We start from the raw sequence: 17641 nt of genomic DNA, 5'->3' as shown, positions 1-17641 counted from the left end.
TGACGAGTTTTTTTTTTTTGTTGAAAGGCTCTTGACGAGTTACACGAGCCTTACCTTTACTTGAATGTATTTGTGCTCATAACTTAAGTCTAACTGTCGTTCAACTCTTATAAAATCTAAGAATTCGTATAATGCTCGTTGTAGTGACAAAAATACGTGTAACTTTAATTGTAACTTAATGTAGTGACATGAATGTATTTAACGCAGCCTGGGTGATCTCTAGTTAAATGCCAACACAACGAAAGGATGAAATTAGGAGATGAGAATGAATGAACAACTACTTATGTTAGTCAGGCTCCCTACTTGACGGTAAACTGCTGAACATGTGAAAGAATCATCCTATGCCTAGGAAGATAGATTATTACAAGCCATACTTAGCATTCAGGTATCCACTGCAAGGGAGACTTGTTTAAAATTGTCTATAGGTAGCGGAGGTCGAGTTATTGATGTAAGATGCATCCAAAAAAAGGGAGTTTCAGTTATAATCCAAAAATGGTTCGTGTGTATATTTCCGAGAAACGTGAAATTATGGTAAAACTAGAGAGATTTAAAGCATGGGTAAAATCCTGAAACTTACAACCCTTGTGATAAAACATAGGATAGGAGAAACTTAATGTTATGAGACAACCCTAATCAAGCTTAGAGAGACCACGAGAAAGAAACAAATCGACAAAGTTCTGCACAATGATAGAATTACCGAAACTATTAGGTTAAAATAATAAGTTACACCATTCCGACGAGAACTAAATATACCCTATGACACTGCCTCAGTTTTAACAAGATCTGAGAAACATCTGATATACTGAAATCATGGGCAATTACTTACAGGGTTGATCTATTAATTAAGAGGGAAAAAGTTAAGATAAAATATAAGTTGCTCTTCACTTCTTTCTTCCTGTTTATTGGGACAACCATGATCATGGAAAACGGACGATCTTGCTCACAGCAGAGTCCAAAGTGTCGACGTTTTTCCTCAGGATCTTTCTATAAACTTTGTTAAGTAAAAGCAAACAAACGAAGCAAAATCAAATATACATCAATAAATAGATATTGAAATGAAAGGATACAACTGCAGAGCTAGACTCTCGATGCTTTTCATTTCCTCGTTCAATCTGCAGCAGGAAAGAGACGATTTTGAACATTTTTCTTTTTTTGGAATTGTAAGCGTGCCTCGAACCCTTGACCTCTAAGGTGGAAGACTAAACCTCTTACCACTCCAACCAAGGGTTGTTGGCACGATTTTGAACATTACATTGAATAATAAAACGTAATATTATCAATTTTTTCTGGTTGTCTTACTAAGAACATAATAACTTAATGAAGATTAGGAACATTCAGTAACTCATAGACTCTAACGAAATCAAATATCTCAAGGCATTTTCTTCTACGCCTATTAAGTATGTACAATTATCAAGTAGGTTATTGTGAAACAAAATTAGAAGCTTGATTGAAACAGAAAAATAGACACAATTAATTACTTATGTAACCCCTAACTACGTTCTAATACATATTACAGATTTGCGTCATTATGTATACCTGGGTCGACTATAAAATATAAATGTATACCTGAGACAAGAATTTATGTAATGGCTTCCCTTAGTTGCTGCATCAAGTGCTGCACAGTAAAAAGGGAATAAGAGTGTACACAATTACACGTGAAATGAATAAAGCATGAAAAAGTTTTAGGATGATATTGTTTCTTGATGTTGAGGACTTGTAGTGACGCTTCAACGCCGACTCGCCCAAAAAGATTCATTTCCTGTTGATTATTAGATTCCCAGAATCAATCATAAGCTTGAATATTTGTTTCTTAAAGACAGGATATATTCCGGTTACTGGAACCAGGCCTTCAACCAAAAGAAGGTGTAAGGTGCTCGAGTATGAACTTCCCTACCATCACTGCACGCTCCGGCATTTTCTTGCCAAATAGAATATTGACAGAGATAACCCAAGCCTCAAAACCTGACTAAATTTTCCGCGAAGATCCTGAAGTACAGGTACTATCTACCTCATAATAAAAGGTCATGTGAATGTTTCATACACATGAAACTTCTTTTCGTACCGAGTATCGAGGCATACAAAAATGAAGTAAGCTTTGAGTCAGTATCTGAACCCGTGACCATCTTATGCAAATATGGCATATATGTTGGTCCTTATGAAAGAGAAAGAATGTCATAAATGCATGAGTCGACAAGCTTAACTTACTCAAACACAAATTGAAACAACAAAAGAAAAACTAAAAGCCTTGCAGTTGCGAACACACAAAACCACAAAAAACAACTTTACATTCTTCAAATGAAATTTTTAAGTTTACCAGATACTTGTAGGCGACCTGCGGCATCACTGAAGCAATGCATGTGTTCAACCGAACTGTTGGTGACCTACAAGATCACAAATTTTTTGAATGAGCCTACTAATCAATGAAGAAATGACTAAAGGCGACAGAGTTTTCTCCTACGATCTCAAACATATTATGTCTTCACTAGATACCATTTCTACTTTCTTTTTGCTTCAAATAACCGTAATCATATTTTATGAGTTTTGAACGGTCTCACTTTTTCATTTTTTGGTTAAATATGCTCTCAGGGGAACCTCTTTCTTTGTGGATTGAAATATATAAAATTTTCAAAGAAGAAATCTAGATATTACGAAACAACTTAGAAAGGTCCATGATCTCAGAGGAAACAACTGACCAATTATACAGCTAATATTTTGGAACTAATTACGATTGAGAGAAGTGCACCATCAAGCCAAAGAATAAGTCATGTATCTTTCACACTCTACCCAATCCCCCAAACTCTTAACGAAGTCGTAACTTGCACACTATAGGGAATCGGGAAAGAGCAGTTATAAACATGTCCTAGATAAATACTTTTGGTGTGATTTCATAACACAAAAACCCAAATTTGTTAATTTATCAGATGACCCGAACCACATAAATGCATTGCATGTTCAAGCCCCTGGTATACACTTCAATCCCTGAAGGCCACTTCCAATTAACTCCTTAAACTACGAATGTGCTTAACACTAGGTCCGTCTACAAAACACCGCCTGTCCTCTACAAAAACACCTTCTTTCTGTTGTAACAACGAACGGCCGCTGTTACTCAGTCGTGAATCAGAGTTTCAGATAGAAAGTATAAATCTTCTAGTTTACTTAATTTAAGCTATTAAGTTTTTCTTTCTGGAAAGGTAATATGTAACTGTGTCTCGCACACCAGACCCAGAAGGTGGAAACCAACTTGGTAACATCTCCATCCAAGGGTTGTTGACAAAAGCTTTAGCCATTAAGTTGATACAGGAGCATACCTCCGATACATACCCGATAAAATTGTGCAGCGGTCCCGTCGCCCATAACACACACACCAACTATGTATACATTATATATATATATATATATATATCCCCTAGCCTCATATGCTTCAGATACCGGTATCGATTATTCAACTACTTAGTTAACAGGACAAGGAATCCAACCTTTTGACACAAACCAAATTTGACAGGAAGTTCAATAATATTAATCAGAAATGAAGTTTCAATATTTGATCTTGAAATTCTTAAACAGTCAGATATACAGTTGTTTAGCATTGATCGAATTTATATTAAAAGAGGATTATCAGTTAAAAGGTGAATTACAATCTGGGGTAAGCTCAATTAGAGTTGCAACCAAAACATGAAAATTTGTACAGAGAACTTAATATAAGAGGAAGCATGTCAAAAATACAAGAAACTAATCAAAACCCTAATTTGATCAATTATTGTAAGGGGTTTCTACTCTAAACTGGAGTAATTGGGTTTCTGTCAGTTAATTAATTCAATAATGTTTAATCGATAAAATTAGGTTAAGAAGTGACCTCAGAAAGGAACAAACGGAGGGAAGAGAATAGAGAGATATAGCTATCAGCAATTGACATGGAGTCTCTCTCAACGATTTCAAGAGCTTTGAAAATCTCATTACGATCGAAAATTGGTTCCGTTGATTCGCATTGTTGCGAATCAGTAACTGTCTCTGATGGAGATTTGTTCGCCGGAGAATCGCTTTGTGGTGGTGGCGACGGCGTTGGTGGTGGCGACGGCGTTGGTGGTGGCGACGGCGTTGGTGGTGGTTGGGTTTGATCCATTAAGCTCGCGCTCTTATTAATTTTCTGATCAACGAATGGTCTTATTTTTCATTCAATAAAAGTTTCATGTGCCACCAATGTTTCCCTCCTCTACTGATCTGCAGCTAATGACGATCGATTTCTTTCTAACACAAATAAAATACCGGAAGTGAACTATGAGACCGATAGGCGATAGCTGTTTGTTTTGTCCAGGTTTTAAAAGACACGTCGAAATTGTTTTTTCACAAAGTCTATAGACCGTGGAACCTAGCTTCTCTTTGGAATTCAATTTAATTGTTGACTTGGAGATTTATCCTTAGCAACAACATTTACAAGTTGTGAAATGTGATCGAGCAATTCGCATTGTTGTGGTTTTTGTATTTTCATTGAAATATCTTTTTGCACCTAACTTTCTCGACATACTACGACCGAATACTAATCATAACTTACAAAAGCAAAGGTGTATCACAAGTGAGTTCATTAAACTGTGTATTGTCTATAAACAAATGTGGAAAGCTATCATAAGGTACGAGATAAAGTTGACAGTATTCTCCAGTCAATATTGACAAAGTAGGGAGAGAGGTAGTGACTCCAAAAGAAAAGCATTGTCTCGTGTGTGTGTTTAAATGATTGATTTTGCTATTGAGGCGCTCATCCACTCACGGAAGCTCTTGACATAGTCGACAGTACTAGACCTTCGGCCACAACTAGAACTCAAACGTGACTAGAGTCAAATCTCTCAAACAAGTTTGAGAGAAGAGAAACACTAATAAATCAAAAGTGAAATACATGTCAACAAGAATCAGAGTGGCGCAGCGGAAGCGTGGTGGGCCCATAACCCACAGGTCCCAGGATCGAAACCTGGCTCTGATAAATATATATGTTATTTTTTCTCATTTTTCAGAAAACCCTACAAATTTGAAGTTTTAGTACCACATCGCTTGTAGAGTAAAACCCACATAGGTTTATAAACCACCTGACAGGAGATAATGGCACGACCTTACTTGAACAGGATCTGTTCTATAGGATCGTACATCTGTATCCTTGATTTCTAAGGAGACAGTAACCTAAGTCTGGTCGATGAACCATGACCGTCCGATCAGAGCGTGATTAATGGCGAGATGTGATCTGTGTATCATAATCTCAGCTGTAGATGATCGTTCTCAGCTCGTCCTTGGATGGCTGAGATGGTCGGACGGTTGTCTGACAGACTCCCTAAACTTTTTTTTTTCGGTGTTCTTTTTTTTTTTTTTACCTATGCTCAATCTGAGTCAAGTTAGGTTATATGGGATTCATTTGGAGTTGTAAAAAATGTAAAGCCACACACTATAAAATGATACAAATGACACGATTTACTTTATTGTTATTCGAAAAAATACTATCTAAATAGCTACAAGAATATGGTAGGCCGATAACATTTTATCGTGATAATGGTACAAAAAAGAGTGTCTAAACATGATAACAACGCCCCGAATGTTGTTTGTTGTTTCCACGCCAGCTTCATTTAGTCGGATTCTTCATTTGTAATTAAAAGTTTTTCGATCAGTCTATCCCAACTCTTCTTAGATGAACCCTCAGCTTCAACTTCCGCTCCGTCCCTGAGTCCACGAGAACTCTGCTCATTATCGTCTTGCTCTTGCTTGGTGAATGTCCCGTAACGAGAACAAGAGTAAGCATTTGGGATATCCAAAGTAATTGCTTGATTTAGTGCTGCTTGATACTCTTCCATCTTTTCTCTAGTGAGAGTTTCTTGTCGATCGATCTTTTGTTTCCTTGGAATTTCCATAGCTCGATCCTTCTCAAGCATCAACTGCACTTATGAGATAGAAAAATTTAAGATCCGCCATTGGAACAAGACATACCAAGAATTTAAAGGCTTATTTTTGCTGAGATTAAAGATAACTTCTGCGTTTTTCTACTGATAAATGGTCGTGGTTGTTTTTGTATCATTGTCTGAATCTGAGTCGTCGGTCTAACTCAAGTGATCCAAAACTAGCTGCTCAAATGAGTCTGACATCATGAATTAGCTAAACACAAACATTTTGAAATCTAACTCAGAGTGAATTCAGACTCCAACAAGTGCTACTATAGTGTCTTTTGTAGACTAAGGATCATAACTTAACCTGGATTTTAATCTTTATAGTTGAGAATTTAAGTCAAGCTCTCATTCGAGTGAAACGTTGATGCTGTAATTCTAAATTAGAAATGTAATGGAGAAAAGGAGAGAGTAACTTACCTCCAGAGCTCTTTCGGATTCTCTCTCTATCCAAATAATGGCATGGTCTGAAGTTGCATTACAAGAAAGAACAATCTGCTCGAACCTTCCAGCTACAGGCACGGCCGTCCTAACAACTGGGGGATATCTTCCACACCTAAAAACCATATTGAAATATATAAGCACACTTGAGTCTTTCAAGCTTAATTGTCTGTCGAAAACACTTATATATAGAAGGGGAATACCTGAATGGCTTTCTGTTAACAATGTGAAAAAGCCGACCGGGTGCATATAACCGCCTTGGGTCTCTGAGCATCTTTTCCTCAGGCGTACATGTATCAATCATGCACCTTAGGCAGAGTAAACATGGCAAACTGTTTTGACAAGAAGACATCAACCGACTTCATTTTTTAAGGAACATCAAAGAATTTCTTCTTTACAATAAATTACTTCTTCGAACATATTACAAATAACAAAGGAGTTTGATGCCATTTGCTACAAAATTGCACAACACGGCATGGTCCGCCTGATTGCTTAATAACCAACGAAATATTTTTCCCTTCCACCCTGCCCCGGAGAGAAAACAGCATGTGGGTGCCTGGCCCGATTCCCACCCCTAGTTGCACTAGAATGAGCTATGAAAGATGGCGTCTATTTACTTTGGGCCAGGAAGGATTTTAACTTGCCATCGGCCGTGGATTCAGATTTCCGAAGGTAGTAAGAAATTAGTGAATAAAGATACAACTAGGAGAGATAGGTAAATGAAAAATGAACTAGCTTTACCAGAAGACCGACTTAAACATATCCTCCAACGGTGTGGATGTCCGAGGTAAAAAGTCGTCCTGATGGAAAAAAAAATGAACCACTGGTTAGGGCTGAAATTGAGAAAGAACTTCAACATAACAAATCAAGAAAGCATAAACTTGCCTGAAGCACAACCGAGTTGATAACATCTGCATATCGAACAGCTAAATTTAGTGACACACATCTAGCAGGAGCCATCGAATAACACTTGATCCTCTTTCTATCTAAATTTCCTAATCTATTCCGATTCTGAACCACCACCATTGCTAGAAGTGTTGCTACACCAGACCCCAACGAATGTCCACCAAACATCAACTTATACGTCGGATATTTCTCAACCAATTCCTTTAGAATATCACATTCTTCTTCGAAAACCCACTCAGCTGCCTTCAACAGCCCATTATGAACATACCCACCATCGAATTTCTTCTGCCCAAGTTTGTTATCTAATAAAACTGTGTAATCGCTTTCCTTGGAAACATTAAAGCCCCTAATAACCATGATTATTTCGGCCTTATCGTGATTAAGGTATATCGTGTAAGGAGGGGCGTGCCCCTCGGTATCCTTATAGGTTTTTCTCAAAATAACCCAATCGGGATTAATCCGATACCCTCCAGGAGGAGCCCAAAGAGGGTTTCTGATATCGTCTTCATACACAGATAGAATAAGGCGGCAAAGTCGAGGGACAGGTTCAAACTCTTCTGTATCGGCAAGTCCCCAATTTTGACTCTCATTGCCTGCACTATGAAGACATCGTTTCCACGCCCACCGAGCACATCCAAGGCAATAAACACATTCAAGTAGAGGAAGACCGCACAGTAGAGACATTAAACCCTAGGAATTCATTATAACAGACTGTTTCCTTCTCCTACCCTAATAATTAACTTATTATGTAGACAAGGGAAGAAACAAATAGAGCTAGATTTCATATACATGTTACAAAGTAAAACTTGGGGAACTCAACTTATATTTGGATGGGGAATAAAGTGGAAGAAAGTTTCCTCTATCTCTCTAATTACTTATAATAACAAAGGGGATCTTCTTAATCAGTTGAGGGTTTTGAAGTGAACATAAGAATTCAACTCTGACATTAATATTTCAAGTACATAATATAGATCAAATACAAGCAAATCCAAAATGGGTACCTCTAATATGTGAATAAAATCACTTCATATCAATCTTGATTACTCAAATCGCATGAAAATCTTATACCCATATTAGAATTACTAGTCTTGAACTAAAAAACCAGAGATTAAACAGCAAAAGATGTAAGAAGGATGAAAAGGTAAGTTCAGAAGAAAGAACCAGGAGGAATTTGGTTTCAAGATCAAAATTTTTGATTGAAATTAAAGAAGAATCAGAAAGGAATATTATTGGGTAGTTGATACTACTTACCTGGGTTTGAAAGTAAAGACTTGATTATTACAGTGAGATTAATGGAGGGGAGGAGTGAGAAATTTAAGTGAGAGAAAGAGTGAAGAAATGGAGAAGAAAAGTCAACACCTTAATATCACGTGACTCACGTGGAATATTTTCTAACTAACAGCTCATTTAGTCAATGGCCCAATATATTATGGGAACCTTTTAAAGGCACTCTCAATTCTCGGTGTATAGGTAAAAAAAGAAGTTGGGGGAGTCTGTCAGACAACCGTCCGACCATCTCAGCCATCCAAGGACGAGCTGAGAACGATCATCTACAGCTGATGATTATGATACACAGATCACATCTGGCCATTAATCACGCTCTGATCGGACGGTCATGGTTCATCGACCAGACTTAGGTTCCTGTCTCCTTAGAAATCAAGGATACAGATGTACGATCCTATAGAACAGATCCTGTTCAAGTAAGGTCGTGCCATTATCTCCTGTCAGGTGGTTTATAAACCTACGTTGGTTTTACTCTACAAGCGATGTGGTACTAAAACTTCAGATTTTATAGGGTTTTTTGGAAAATTAGAAAAAATAACATATATATTTATCAGAGCCAGGTTTCGATCCTGGGACCTGTGGGTTATGGGCCCACCACGCTTCCGCTGCGCCACTCTGATTCTTGTTGACATGTATTTCACTTTTAATTTATTAAATTGTTTCTCTTCTGTCAAACTTGGAGGAGACATTCAAGTCTAGTAACTTTTGAGAATGTTTATTTGAATGTTTATGATGTGGTGGAATTGCGGTGGTTGTAGTGGTGGTGGAAGTGTGGTAGTTGTGCTGGTGATGTAATGGGTGGTGGTAGAGGTACAATGGCAATGGTGGTGCTTATGGTGGAGGTGTGCCTATCATGGTAGTTGAGGTATGGTGGTGGTGAAAATTGTATTATAGTGGAGCGGGAGTAGACAAAAAGACAAAAGAAAATTGTCAAATAATATTTTTATGTTGTAAATCCACACCTTAGATTCAGACGAATTAGAAGAGTCAAATTCAGACAATAAGATGGTTGGGGCAGTCCTAACTGAAAATGATTTGATCTTTAAATCTCTCCATTTCAATCCATACAATTACATAAACAGTAAAGAATTTGTCTAAAATGAAATTCAGTTTGAGCAAAGATACAATTGTCTCTAACATATTCTGTCACAAAAACTTTTCTACAGCTAATCAAATTGCTCGCTGGAATTCGTTGATCTATAGCAAGTAGAATTGTGAATAAAGATACTCGCGAATCTTGTAATATTCTTCAGTTAGAGGGCCTTCAATCACTACTTGCTGAGTACCACCCGTTCCGCCCTGATTAAAATGAATAACAAATCAAAAGATGGGATCTCAAGCAACTATTTATACCCAAGTTATCATAAATTGAACAAATACATTTCGGAAAACCAGACAGAGAGAGAGAGAGAGAATCACCTTTTGTGTTGCATCTCCAACTTTTCGGAGTGTAACATACTCCCCACATCGTAAAGCACCAGCAGCAAATTCAACCTACAAGGGTTGTTAGGAATCCAAGTTAAACTTATGTTTCTAGTACATCCCGCGAACACAAGAACGATCTAAACAGGTTGGAGAGGGATCAGCTAGGGGTCGGTCGTGATCCTATTCCTGATCCCAGCCAAATTAAGCTTCAACTATTCAAGTTTCATGCGTAACAACTGACTCCGGTGTTCGCCATTGAATTGGCTCAGGCTACCTCCAATTCCAATTGGACCCACGGTCACTCGTGTGGATCGGACAATCTCAACTACTTAGAAAGAAAACTACATCGCATTTCATATCATATGCAGACGCAAGATGAAGGCATTACTCACCTGGACACCTTTGCTTGCTAGGAACTGCTTGAAATCTGCTAATTTTAAATCACCAACGAAAACGGATTTATGTGGTGGAGGTGGGGTTGAGAGAGGAAGCAAAGACAGCACGTCGTTTTCCGTTTTTCCTACTTCAGCATCAACCCAAGCTACTTCATGATCTCCGAGCTGTAATTTGATAGTATTTCAGATGGAACCAAAAGTCGAAGAACTCAGAAAATAAATTTTGGAGACCTCATTCACTAAATTATAGTTTTACTCATCAAAAAGCTATCAAAACTTTGACTGAAACACTTCAGTAAGTTTCTCCCACAAGTATCTACCACCTAAAAACAACTTTCAAAACCAAGAAAATTCGAGAGAGACATTTCTAGACGAATGCCGTAAACTAAAATTGTGGCTTCTTGCTTTAATAAAGACACTTTTTCATGAGACCTGTGTGACCTACACTTGATTCTTGAATCCCCCACTGGATAAGCTCTAATCATTCTGTTATAATTTTGTCGTCAGGAGTTTCCAAGAGAAATACATAATATGTAGGGTATATATCGATAATAATCTTAACATGTTAGTTTATTGATCGTAACAGCATTAACATGCAAATACATAGTAGTAAGAAATGCTTACCTTTTTCAAAAGTACATTACTCATCAGCTTCTCAGAGAGTTGTACCTGTTATTCCAGCATGGGAAAAGCGGATTTAGTTCAGCTGATCAGACGTTTCTAGTCTACATAAATCTCAAAGTTAAGTCATTTTCAGTAACCTTGTAAGCACATAAATCTGACGTAACATCAATATTCTCTTCAAGCTTGGGCGCATAGACATGTGGGCACACATTTTTCAAACAGTGCTGCTTCAAATGCTCAGTTGCCTCAGCTGACCCGTGCACCAAAACCTGTTACATGAGAAGGCACCTTGTTAACATAGATTTTAGCGAATCAGTAACTGTCACCAACGTTCAACTGAAAATTTTGTTCCCCTTGTTCACTGGAATTCTGATCTCGTTTGCGTTTTTGGGGTACTTCAATGACCCTATATTCTAAATCTTTGCATTAAAAAAATAAGTAGACTGTTTTTCCAAGCCTTCTCAGAATATCTCAAGGACTAACTAGCAAGTATTCATTCTACAAAACTTTTAGCCATCTAGTCACAAACATATCTTTTTTTTAGACGTATTGTGATTTGACTGTTCGGATGTAGGAGTATCAATATATACATAATATAAAAGTAATAAAACACTCTGAAGTCTAGAAGAAGAATTCAAAATAAACTGAAATCCAATAAGATGTGTACTACTTTAAAAAAAAAAGGTGTACTACTGAAGCACCGCATACGACATACTGAAACATAAATTTTTCAACCAAGGTAAATGGGATAAATTAATTGAGCGGAAGTCGTAAATTATGTTACGCAATTTGATGATCAATATGGAATATATAACAGAAACTGAATAATGCACATACAAGCTTCAGGGGGGCCACATGAGCGAGGATCGATTTAATAGAACGTCCATCCGAACGACCCTCATAGTCCATGTAAACCAACGAACACTTCACTTGCACCTGAAAAAGAGAAATGTTTTAATTGTTATTTGTTAATATCATGTTTAGGAGGGAACAATTGATCGAATGAGAGGATAAGAGTTCTCGTATGGTTCTGGATATGCTAAGCACCTTATCTAAATAATTCACAGATTTTAGAAATCCATGAAATTTAGAGTTTATGAAACCCCAGGTTCATACGACTTACCGTCAATTCATTTGAAACAATTTTCGAAGGTTTTGAATCCTGTATAAGGTTAGCAGTGCTTTCATCAAGTTTTCCATCTGGATGTCCAACCTGAGTAACATAACATCTAAACCATGAGTCCATAACCCGTCATTTTAAAACATTTGAAGACCAAATCAGTATAAAGCATGATTTAATGTTGTAAGGAAGACCCCCGGTTTTGCCTGAGAGAAATAAGCACCTAATACCGAGAGATTATTGACGATACAAGGATTCTTTTCAAGGTCTCTTATTGTATATGGTACTACAAGTATGTCACTAGAAACTTACATGCATCGACATTAGATCCATGTCTTCTTCCTTAATTACGTAATCATCAGGATTGATGATCTCTCCAAAATCATCCCATTCAGAAATGTTTTCGTAAAAAGGAAACATTGGGGCAACACTTGTGGAAGGAGGAACAAACCCATCAATGAAGATGTCAAGGTGCAAACCACCCCGTAGAACCGCCACTGGAAAGAAAATTAAAAAGTAGAAATGAGCTATTACACATACACTACATGAACTGCATCATAATTTCCTTACAATTACCTCAAACAAGAATAATGAGCCTAACAGATGCTCTAAAAGAAAATGCAGAACATTGAACCCCTAGGGAAACCAGAAGAAAGCGTACATGTGTAAATAAGACCTAGTGCACCTTATAGTTGGGATCTAGTATTGCATTTAGGTTTATCCATAGCTTATGAAGTTGATGTCTGGGTCATTTTGGCCTTTTACATAAATTGGGATTCATAAGTCATAGAGAAAAACAATGAAAGATAGTATGTCGCAGAAACCACTGCATGATCATAGGCAAAGAGGAGTGAACATAATACCATCAGATGGAGCAGGATCAGTGGTTGCATCAATGACCATAGGATCACTAACATTAACATCAGATACATTAGATGTTTTTAAATCCTCCTCTTTGCTAAGACTAGCTTTTAAAGCTTCTTCCTTCTTTATTCTGTTTTGCTCTTCTTCATAAGCTTTCAACTCTTCCCCTACCAATGGGACCCTCTTGCTCATATCAACCTTTACTGCTTTAGGTGGTGGATCTGCTTGAAGCATGCGAGCTAACGTACCAAACTGACAAGAGCGAAGTAAAACGAAAACCAATAATAAAACTATGCATCAAATGAAAAGAGATAGACAAGCCTAAATGTTGGTAACAAACATTATAAACATGGCTACTAGGCAGTTCCGGTCATCCAGGAATCTAATCGAGAGGAATTTTTCCTTTCTGTCTTTAACAAATATCAATGAGATTGAAAATATTCTGATGTAGGGCCTAACTTTTTTGGTTTATAAAAATATATTTTGAGACGAGTAAAATTACAAGAAAAGCTAAATGATTTCACGAAGAAAGATAACAAGCAGAAATCTGCTGTTACGCAATAGTTTCCTCAACTTAAAAGGAAGACAGGTGTGTTAGAAGATCAGGAAACCAATCAGATGGACAAACAACTGGGATATATACCTGGCCTCTTTCTGTAAAAAGAACGAGGTTCTTGGCGTCCGTTGCCCATTCGGCAAATATATCATGAGAAAATCCCAATTCCAAACTGGCCATTGAAGCTAAAACAATCTAGAGAAAAGTATTAGTTGACCCTATCCCCTAAAACTAAATAGATATAGAATTGTTGAAAAGAAATGTAGGCATCTTAACCTTTGGACCATCTGGCACGTTTTCCAGCGCACTCTTGTCGACCAGGAGGGTAACATGCCTGAAATGTTTAGAATTTTAATGAGATCATTATTTTCTCTTTATTCAACTAAAACTCCCATCGGATATAAGATGTATTCTCTGTCGATATTGACAAAGTAGGGAAAGAGGTTACTGACTTCAAAAGAAAAGCATTGTCTCGTGTGTGCTCAAATGATTTCGCTATTGAGTCACTCATCCACTCAAGGAAGCTCTTGACATAGTCGACAGTACTAGACGCCACATAGGTAAGAAAGTATATAGGATAAGTCAGATGATTCTGTGCCCAGTACTGCAATTTGAAGAAACAGAAAACCATCAATTTTGTGAAGTTACTCAGCTGAAGAAATAAAAGAAATTATCAAATACTGACCTGTTCCAAAATCAAAAGAAGTTCCAGAACTCGTCCTGCTGTATCAACGGGAAGCAGTACATTCCCATCTCCTCTTAGGGTCTTAAGTATCCTATCTAAACAAAAGTAAGACAACCTCAACGAGATCAATCAAATCGAATTTCCAAAAGCTATAAATTTTAAGTTGAAAATGTTAGTTCTAGAAATACAAGAATTGGAAGAATAAAAGGTTCGAGAAGAATCACAGGGGGGGGGGGGGGGGACCGGAAAAGAAAAAAAGAGTACGAACAAAAATAACTAACTCCTCATTCTTGCAAAAGAAATACCTAAGAACTCCTGGTCCCGTTGCCGTCTAGGAGGTTGATTGTTCAAAGCATTATAGGCATCAGTTATCAAAACAGCAGGTCGAACAAAAGATTCCAGGACAGTTCCATTCAAGTGTCTAGCCCACAATAAAAAAAATCAGTAAGTATTTTCCTCTTTTCCTTTTAAAGCATAATACTAAACAAAAATTGAAATTATCTCCAAGAAAGTTGAATAGAACCTTTCTTTCCGATGGTTGAAGTCTACAGCGTATATTACATCCTCACCATCTTTCGTTATCTTCCAGACAGTACCACCCAGGAGATGTCCAGCCACATGAGGAGCAATAACAATACCCTCTCCTTTGTCTATTATAAGGTTGAAAAAGCAAAAGAAGGAGAACACAATAATGTCATAAATTAATGGAGATAAGCCTACATCTGCACAGTTCACGTTGTATATTACACGCATACCATTCTCCAATAAAAGCTAACCTAGTATCGTCGTAACAAGATGAGATAAAAAGAAAATGTTACCAGAAAGGTGAAAATTCTGAAAGTAGGTCAATCTGGTAATACTTTCAAAAGCGAAATCAATATCCTCCAGACTAAATAGATCAGTTTCTGAAGTTTGCTGCAGAGATAATAGAAAACCTTATGAAGATTAGAAACTTTTGCAGACAAGTACCTCAAAGTGGCTCAAACCAATGCCAACTTGTACCTCTCATTAGTAGATTACTACAAAAGAAGAAGTGAAGTTGACCGAGAGAGGCAAGAAATCAGGAATTAAAAGTTCACTAAGATGGAGTAAGGTGTTGTCTACAGATACACGATGCAACCTATAAAAAGATGCATTCTTCAAAGACATATATAATGTCAATTATCTCATGAACTTATGTTGATATGTCAGACTTCAAAAAGGAGAAAATAGACATCACCTTTTGAGAAATAAAGTGGTCGTACATAGTCATGAGGCCTAGTCTATATACAGGTTCAGTTGAATAAACTGGAGCGGAAAGTCCAAAATGTTTCATGGCATATGGCAAAGCACCTAGGTGAAGTATATCAGGATGTGATAACAAAACAGCATCAATCTTGGGAGCCACCCTGCAAACAACACCGATCCATTATAATCCATTAACACAAATAACAGCTACTGAGAGCATGTTGGAACTTGGAACAATATAAATGGGTAACCTTTCCCTTAGTTATATGAGCAAATTATACTTCCTACCTACGCCTTCACATGTCAATATGACATGTATCGGATACTCTTTGAATTGGGTTATAGAGCATATTGTCTTCAATGTCAACCAAAGGAAAGAACAACTCGACAGATAACACATGTAAAATCGAACAGCACCAGTAATGAATAGTACAAAAACATATATAACGCAATGAGTAACTTCATGATATACCGCCCATTTCCCCTATAAACCTTTTCTAATAGCTGTTAGAAAACCTATATTCCCTTTAACATTAACGAAACAATTAACTATGAAAAGGGGACCCCTTCATGAGCCAAACTTGCCTTAATATCTAGAACATTTCCAATGGCATCTCTTCTACAAAAAATAGTTTATTTCTCCCTTTCCAATTAACCCATTGAATATCATGAGATATCAACCTCAAATCATCTATCCCAATAAGAAATCCTTTTATTTTTCAAGAAAAAAAATAAGAAATCCTTTTGGGTACCCAAGTAAACCCAAATGAGTTAGCAAAAAAAACTCCAAATCCACCATTATCAAAATTCTGCCCAAATAAAAACCTGATTCTACTTGTTCTGGTTAATACTTTTTGGTTCAAAACATAATGCAATTGTTCTAAAGAGTAGAAGATGGGTCATTGGGCATCAAAGATTGAAACTTTTCATAACTATATAGTAAAACAAAATATATTCCAAATTCACCATTATCAAAATTCTGCCCAAATCAAAACCTAATTCTACTTGTTCTGGTTATTACATTTTTGACATTAAATATAGAGTGAAAGATGGCACCATTGAGCAAATAGAGAGTGAAAGAATGAGTATAAAGGAGATATCTACCTTGAAAGGGGTTCAAGGATTTTGACATTGAATAGATCGTTCCATCCACAATCAAGTAAGATATTAAATCCATCGATGGAAAGAAGGTAAGCTAGAGGATCTTCACTATAAACTCCACTGAGAGGAGTTACTTCAACCCTAGTTCCCATGGCGGTAGTCGTTTCTCTCTCTTAACTTCTCTCTCTCAGTGTTACTTTCTCTCTCTAAAAACTAGTTCGGGGGGAGAAAAGCGAAGCATCATACAGAAATGCGCGGGGTTTTGTTTGGGTTTCAGAAGGGGGAAGATGATATGTTTGTTCTTCCTCATCAGATGAAATCAGAACCGTTAGATTAGTAGACTATACTCTTGTTATGTAATGACTCCCAACAAGGGCTTCTTCACTCGAAGGTGTTAAAGTACTATGCGTACTGATGCGGACAAGCTTTCTGGTCTGCTAGTGATATCGTGTGTTTTGAAATTTTTGGGGCTCGTGGTACTCATGGGAGAAGAGTGCTTAACCTATTAAGAATAGCACCACACTCTGTCTCGCTGATGTAGGATTGTTTACAACCTAATTTTTTAACCAAGAACCATTACATTTTTTTAATTGCGATTTTACATCTCTGATACATAAATGAATTTTGTATTCTACTATTCTTTTTCTCATATCTCCAAGTTAGATGAGATACTCATTAAGTAATAATCCAACACAAAATGGTTGACATTTTACTAATATCAAACGAAAAAAATTAATACGAAAAGAACACTAGAATATAGTTGGAGATAAAAAAAAGTAGGGACGCGGCTATGAAGCATAAAAAAAGTCTTTGGACCGTGAAGACTATAGTCAACAAGATTTGACCTATGGGACATCTTCGTTTTGGATCTAAAAACTTTTTTTTTTTTTTTTTTTGGCTCCTAATCTTCATTTACTAGTGTTTTTCTCTCCCTCTCTCTCGCTCGCTCCCTTTCTCTCATTGTATCTATATCTCTCTCACTCGCTCGCTTTCTATCTCTTACGGACTCTCTTTTCTTATTGTCTCTCTGTCACTCTCTCGCTTTCTCGTACTCACTATCTCTCTCCTACATATACACAAGTTGTTTCGGTGAAGGAC

General features: G+C 37.1%; 3 protein-coding genes and 4 non-coding genes across 8 annotated transcripts; 2 read left to right on the top strand and 5 right to left on the bottom strand.

Annotated features, from left to right (window-relative positions):
• Positions 1-668: 668 nt before the first annotated feature.
• On the bottom strand, positions 669-4609 carry LOC147535358 (uncharacterized). 2 transcript variants are annotated; one of them, XM_086649278.1, is made up of 5 exons: positions 3854-4609; positions 2315-2381; positions 1567-1615; positions 1068-1112; positions 669-984 (listed from the first exon to the last, which is right to left on the bottom strand). In XM_086649278.1, exons 1-5 carry the CDS (start codon positions 4118-4120, stop codon positions 918-920), a joined length of 495 nt encoding a protein of 164 aa, XP_086505404.1. In that variant the 5' UTR covers positions 4121-4609; the 3' UTR covers positions 669-917. The 2 variants fall into 2 exon arrangements, with proteins under 2 accessions (XP_086505404.1, XP_086505406.1); XM_086649280.1 differs by having other exon boundaries at positions 669-991; positions 3854-4522.
• A 291-nt stretch (positions 4610-4900) lies between these two features.
• Positions 4901-4972, top strand: TRNAM-CAU (transfer RNA methionine (anticodon CAU)). Its single transcript has one exon. It is a non-coding gene; the product is annotated as a tRNA-Met (tRNA).
• Positions 4973-5093: 121 nt separating this feature from the next.
• On the top strand, positions 5094-5312 carry LOC147535356 (small nucleolar RNA U3). Its single transcript, XR_015228987.1, has one exon. It is a non-coding gene; the product is annotated as a small nucleolar RNA U3 (small nucleolar RNA).
• A 121-nt stretch (positions 5313-5433) lies between these two features.
• Positions 5434-8594, bottom strand: LOC147535355 (uncharacterized). The gene is made up of 5 exons (XM_086650450.1): positions 7242-8594; positions 7098-7156; positions 6560-6688; positions 6336-6471; positions 5434-5909 (listed from the first exon to the last, which is right to left on the bottom strand). Exons 1-5 carry the CDS (start codon positions 7944-7946, stop codon positions 5604-5606), a joined length of 1335 nt encoding a protein of 444 aa, XP_086506576.1. The 5' UTR covers positions 7947-8594; the 3' UTR covers positions 5434-5603.
• Positions 8595-8752: 158 nt separating this feature from the next.
• On the bottom strand, positions 8753-8972 carry LOC147535354 (small nucleolar RNA U3). The gene has a single exon (XR_015228988.1). It is a non-coding gene; the product is annotated as a small nucleolar RNA U3 (small nucleolar RNA).
• A 122-nt stretch (positions 8973-9094) lies between these two features.
• TRNAM-CAU (transfer RNA methionine (anticodon CAU)) lies at positions 9095-9166 on the bottom strand. The gene has a single exon. It is a non-coding gene; the product is annotated as a tRNA-Met (tRNA).
• Positions 9167-9567: 401 nt separating this feature from the next.
• CPSF100 (cleavage and polyadenylation specificity factor 100) lies at positions 9568-16781 on the bottom strand. The gene is made up of 18 exons (XM_086650449.1): positions 16547-16781; positions 15435-15603; positions 15034-15130; positions 14739-14865; positions 14521-14636; positions 14216-14310; positions 13983-14134; positions 13807-13864; positions 13618-13725; positions 12974-13226; positions 12423-12607; positions 12114-12203; positions 11828-11926; positions 11128-11259; positions 10991-11035; positions 10364-10531; positions 9966-10040; positions 9568-9845 (listed from the first exon to the last, which is right to left on the bottom strand). Exons 1-18 carry the CDS (start codon positions 16693-16695, stop codon positions 9744-9746), a joined length of 2220 nt encoding a protein of 739 aa, XP_086506575.1. The 5' UTR covers positions 16696-16781; the 3' UTR covers positions 9568-9743.
• Positions 16782-17641: the final 860 nt, after the last annotated feature.

This window comes from Eschscholzia californica, unplaced genomic scaffold (assembly GCF_041429995.1).
Source record: "Eschscholzia californica isolate CP2 unplaced genomic scaffold, dmEscCali1.0.p SCAF_6, whole genome shotgun sequence".
Taxonomy (NCBI): domain Eukaryota; kingdom Viridiplantae; phylum Streptophyta; class Magnoliopsida; order Ranunculales; family Papaveraceae; genus Eschscholzia; species Eschscholzia californica.
Note: the sequence above shows the minus strand (reverse complement) of the source record. Positions and strands in the feature narration are given on the sequence as shown.

Excerpts from the sequence above, each read along its gene's own strand:
- LOC147535358 (XM_086649278.1), bottom strand. The coding sequence starts at position 4,120 with ATGGATCAAACCCAACCACCACCAACGCCGTCGCCACCACCAACGCCG. Across the intron at positions 2,382-3,853 it reads TCCGTTTGTTCCTTTCTGAG|GTCACCAACAGTTCGGTTGA; the intron begins GTCACTTCTTAA and ends GTGATCTTGTAG. Across the intron at positions 1,616-2,314 it reads AGGTCGCCTACAAGTATCTG|CACTTGATGCAGCAACTAAG; the intron begins GTAAACTTAAAA and ends TTTACTGTGCAG.
- LOC147535355 (XM_086650450.1), bottom strand. The coding sequence starts at position 7,946 with ATGTCTCTACTGTGCGGTCTTCCTCTACTTGAATGTGTTTATTGCCTT. Across the intron at positions 6,472-6,559 it reads GTTAACAGAAAGCCATTCAG|GTGTGGAAGATATCCCCCAG; the intron begins GTATTCCCCTTC and ends TATGGTTTTTAG. Across the intron at positions 5,910-6,335 it reads AATCCGAAAGAGCTCTGGAG|TTGATGCTTGAGAAGGATCG; the intron begins GTAAGTTACTCT and ends TCATAAGTGCAG.
- CPSF100 (XM_086650449.1), bottom strand. The coding sequence starts at position 16,695 with ATGGGAACTAGGGTTGAAGTAACTCCTCTCAGTGGAGTTTATAGTGAA. Across the intron at positions 15,604-16,546 it reads ATCCTTGAACCCCTTTCAAG|GGTGGCTCCCAAGATTGATG; the intron begins GTAGATATCTCC and ends TGTTGTTTGCAG. Across the intron at positions 9,846-9,965 it reads TTGGAGATGCAACACAAAAG|GGCGGAACGGGTGGTACTCA; the intron begins GTGATTCTCTCT and ends CATTTTAATCAG.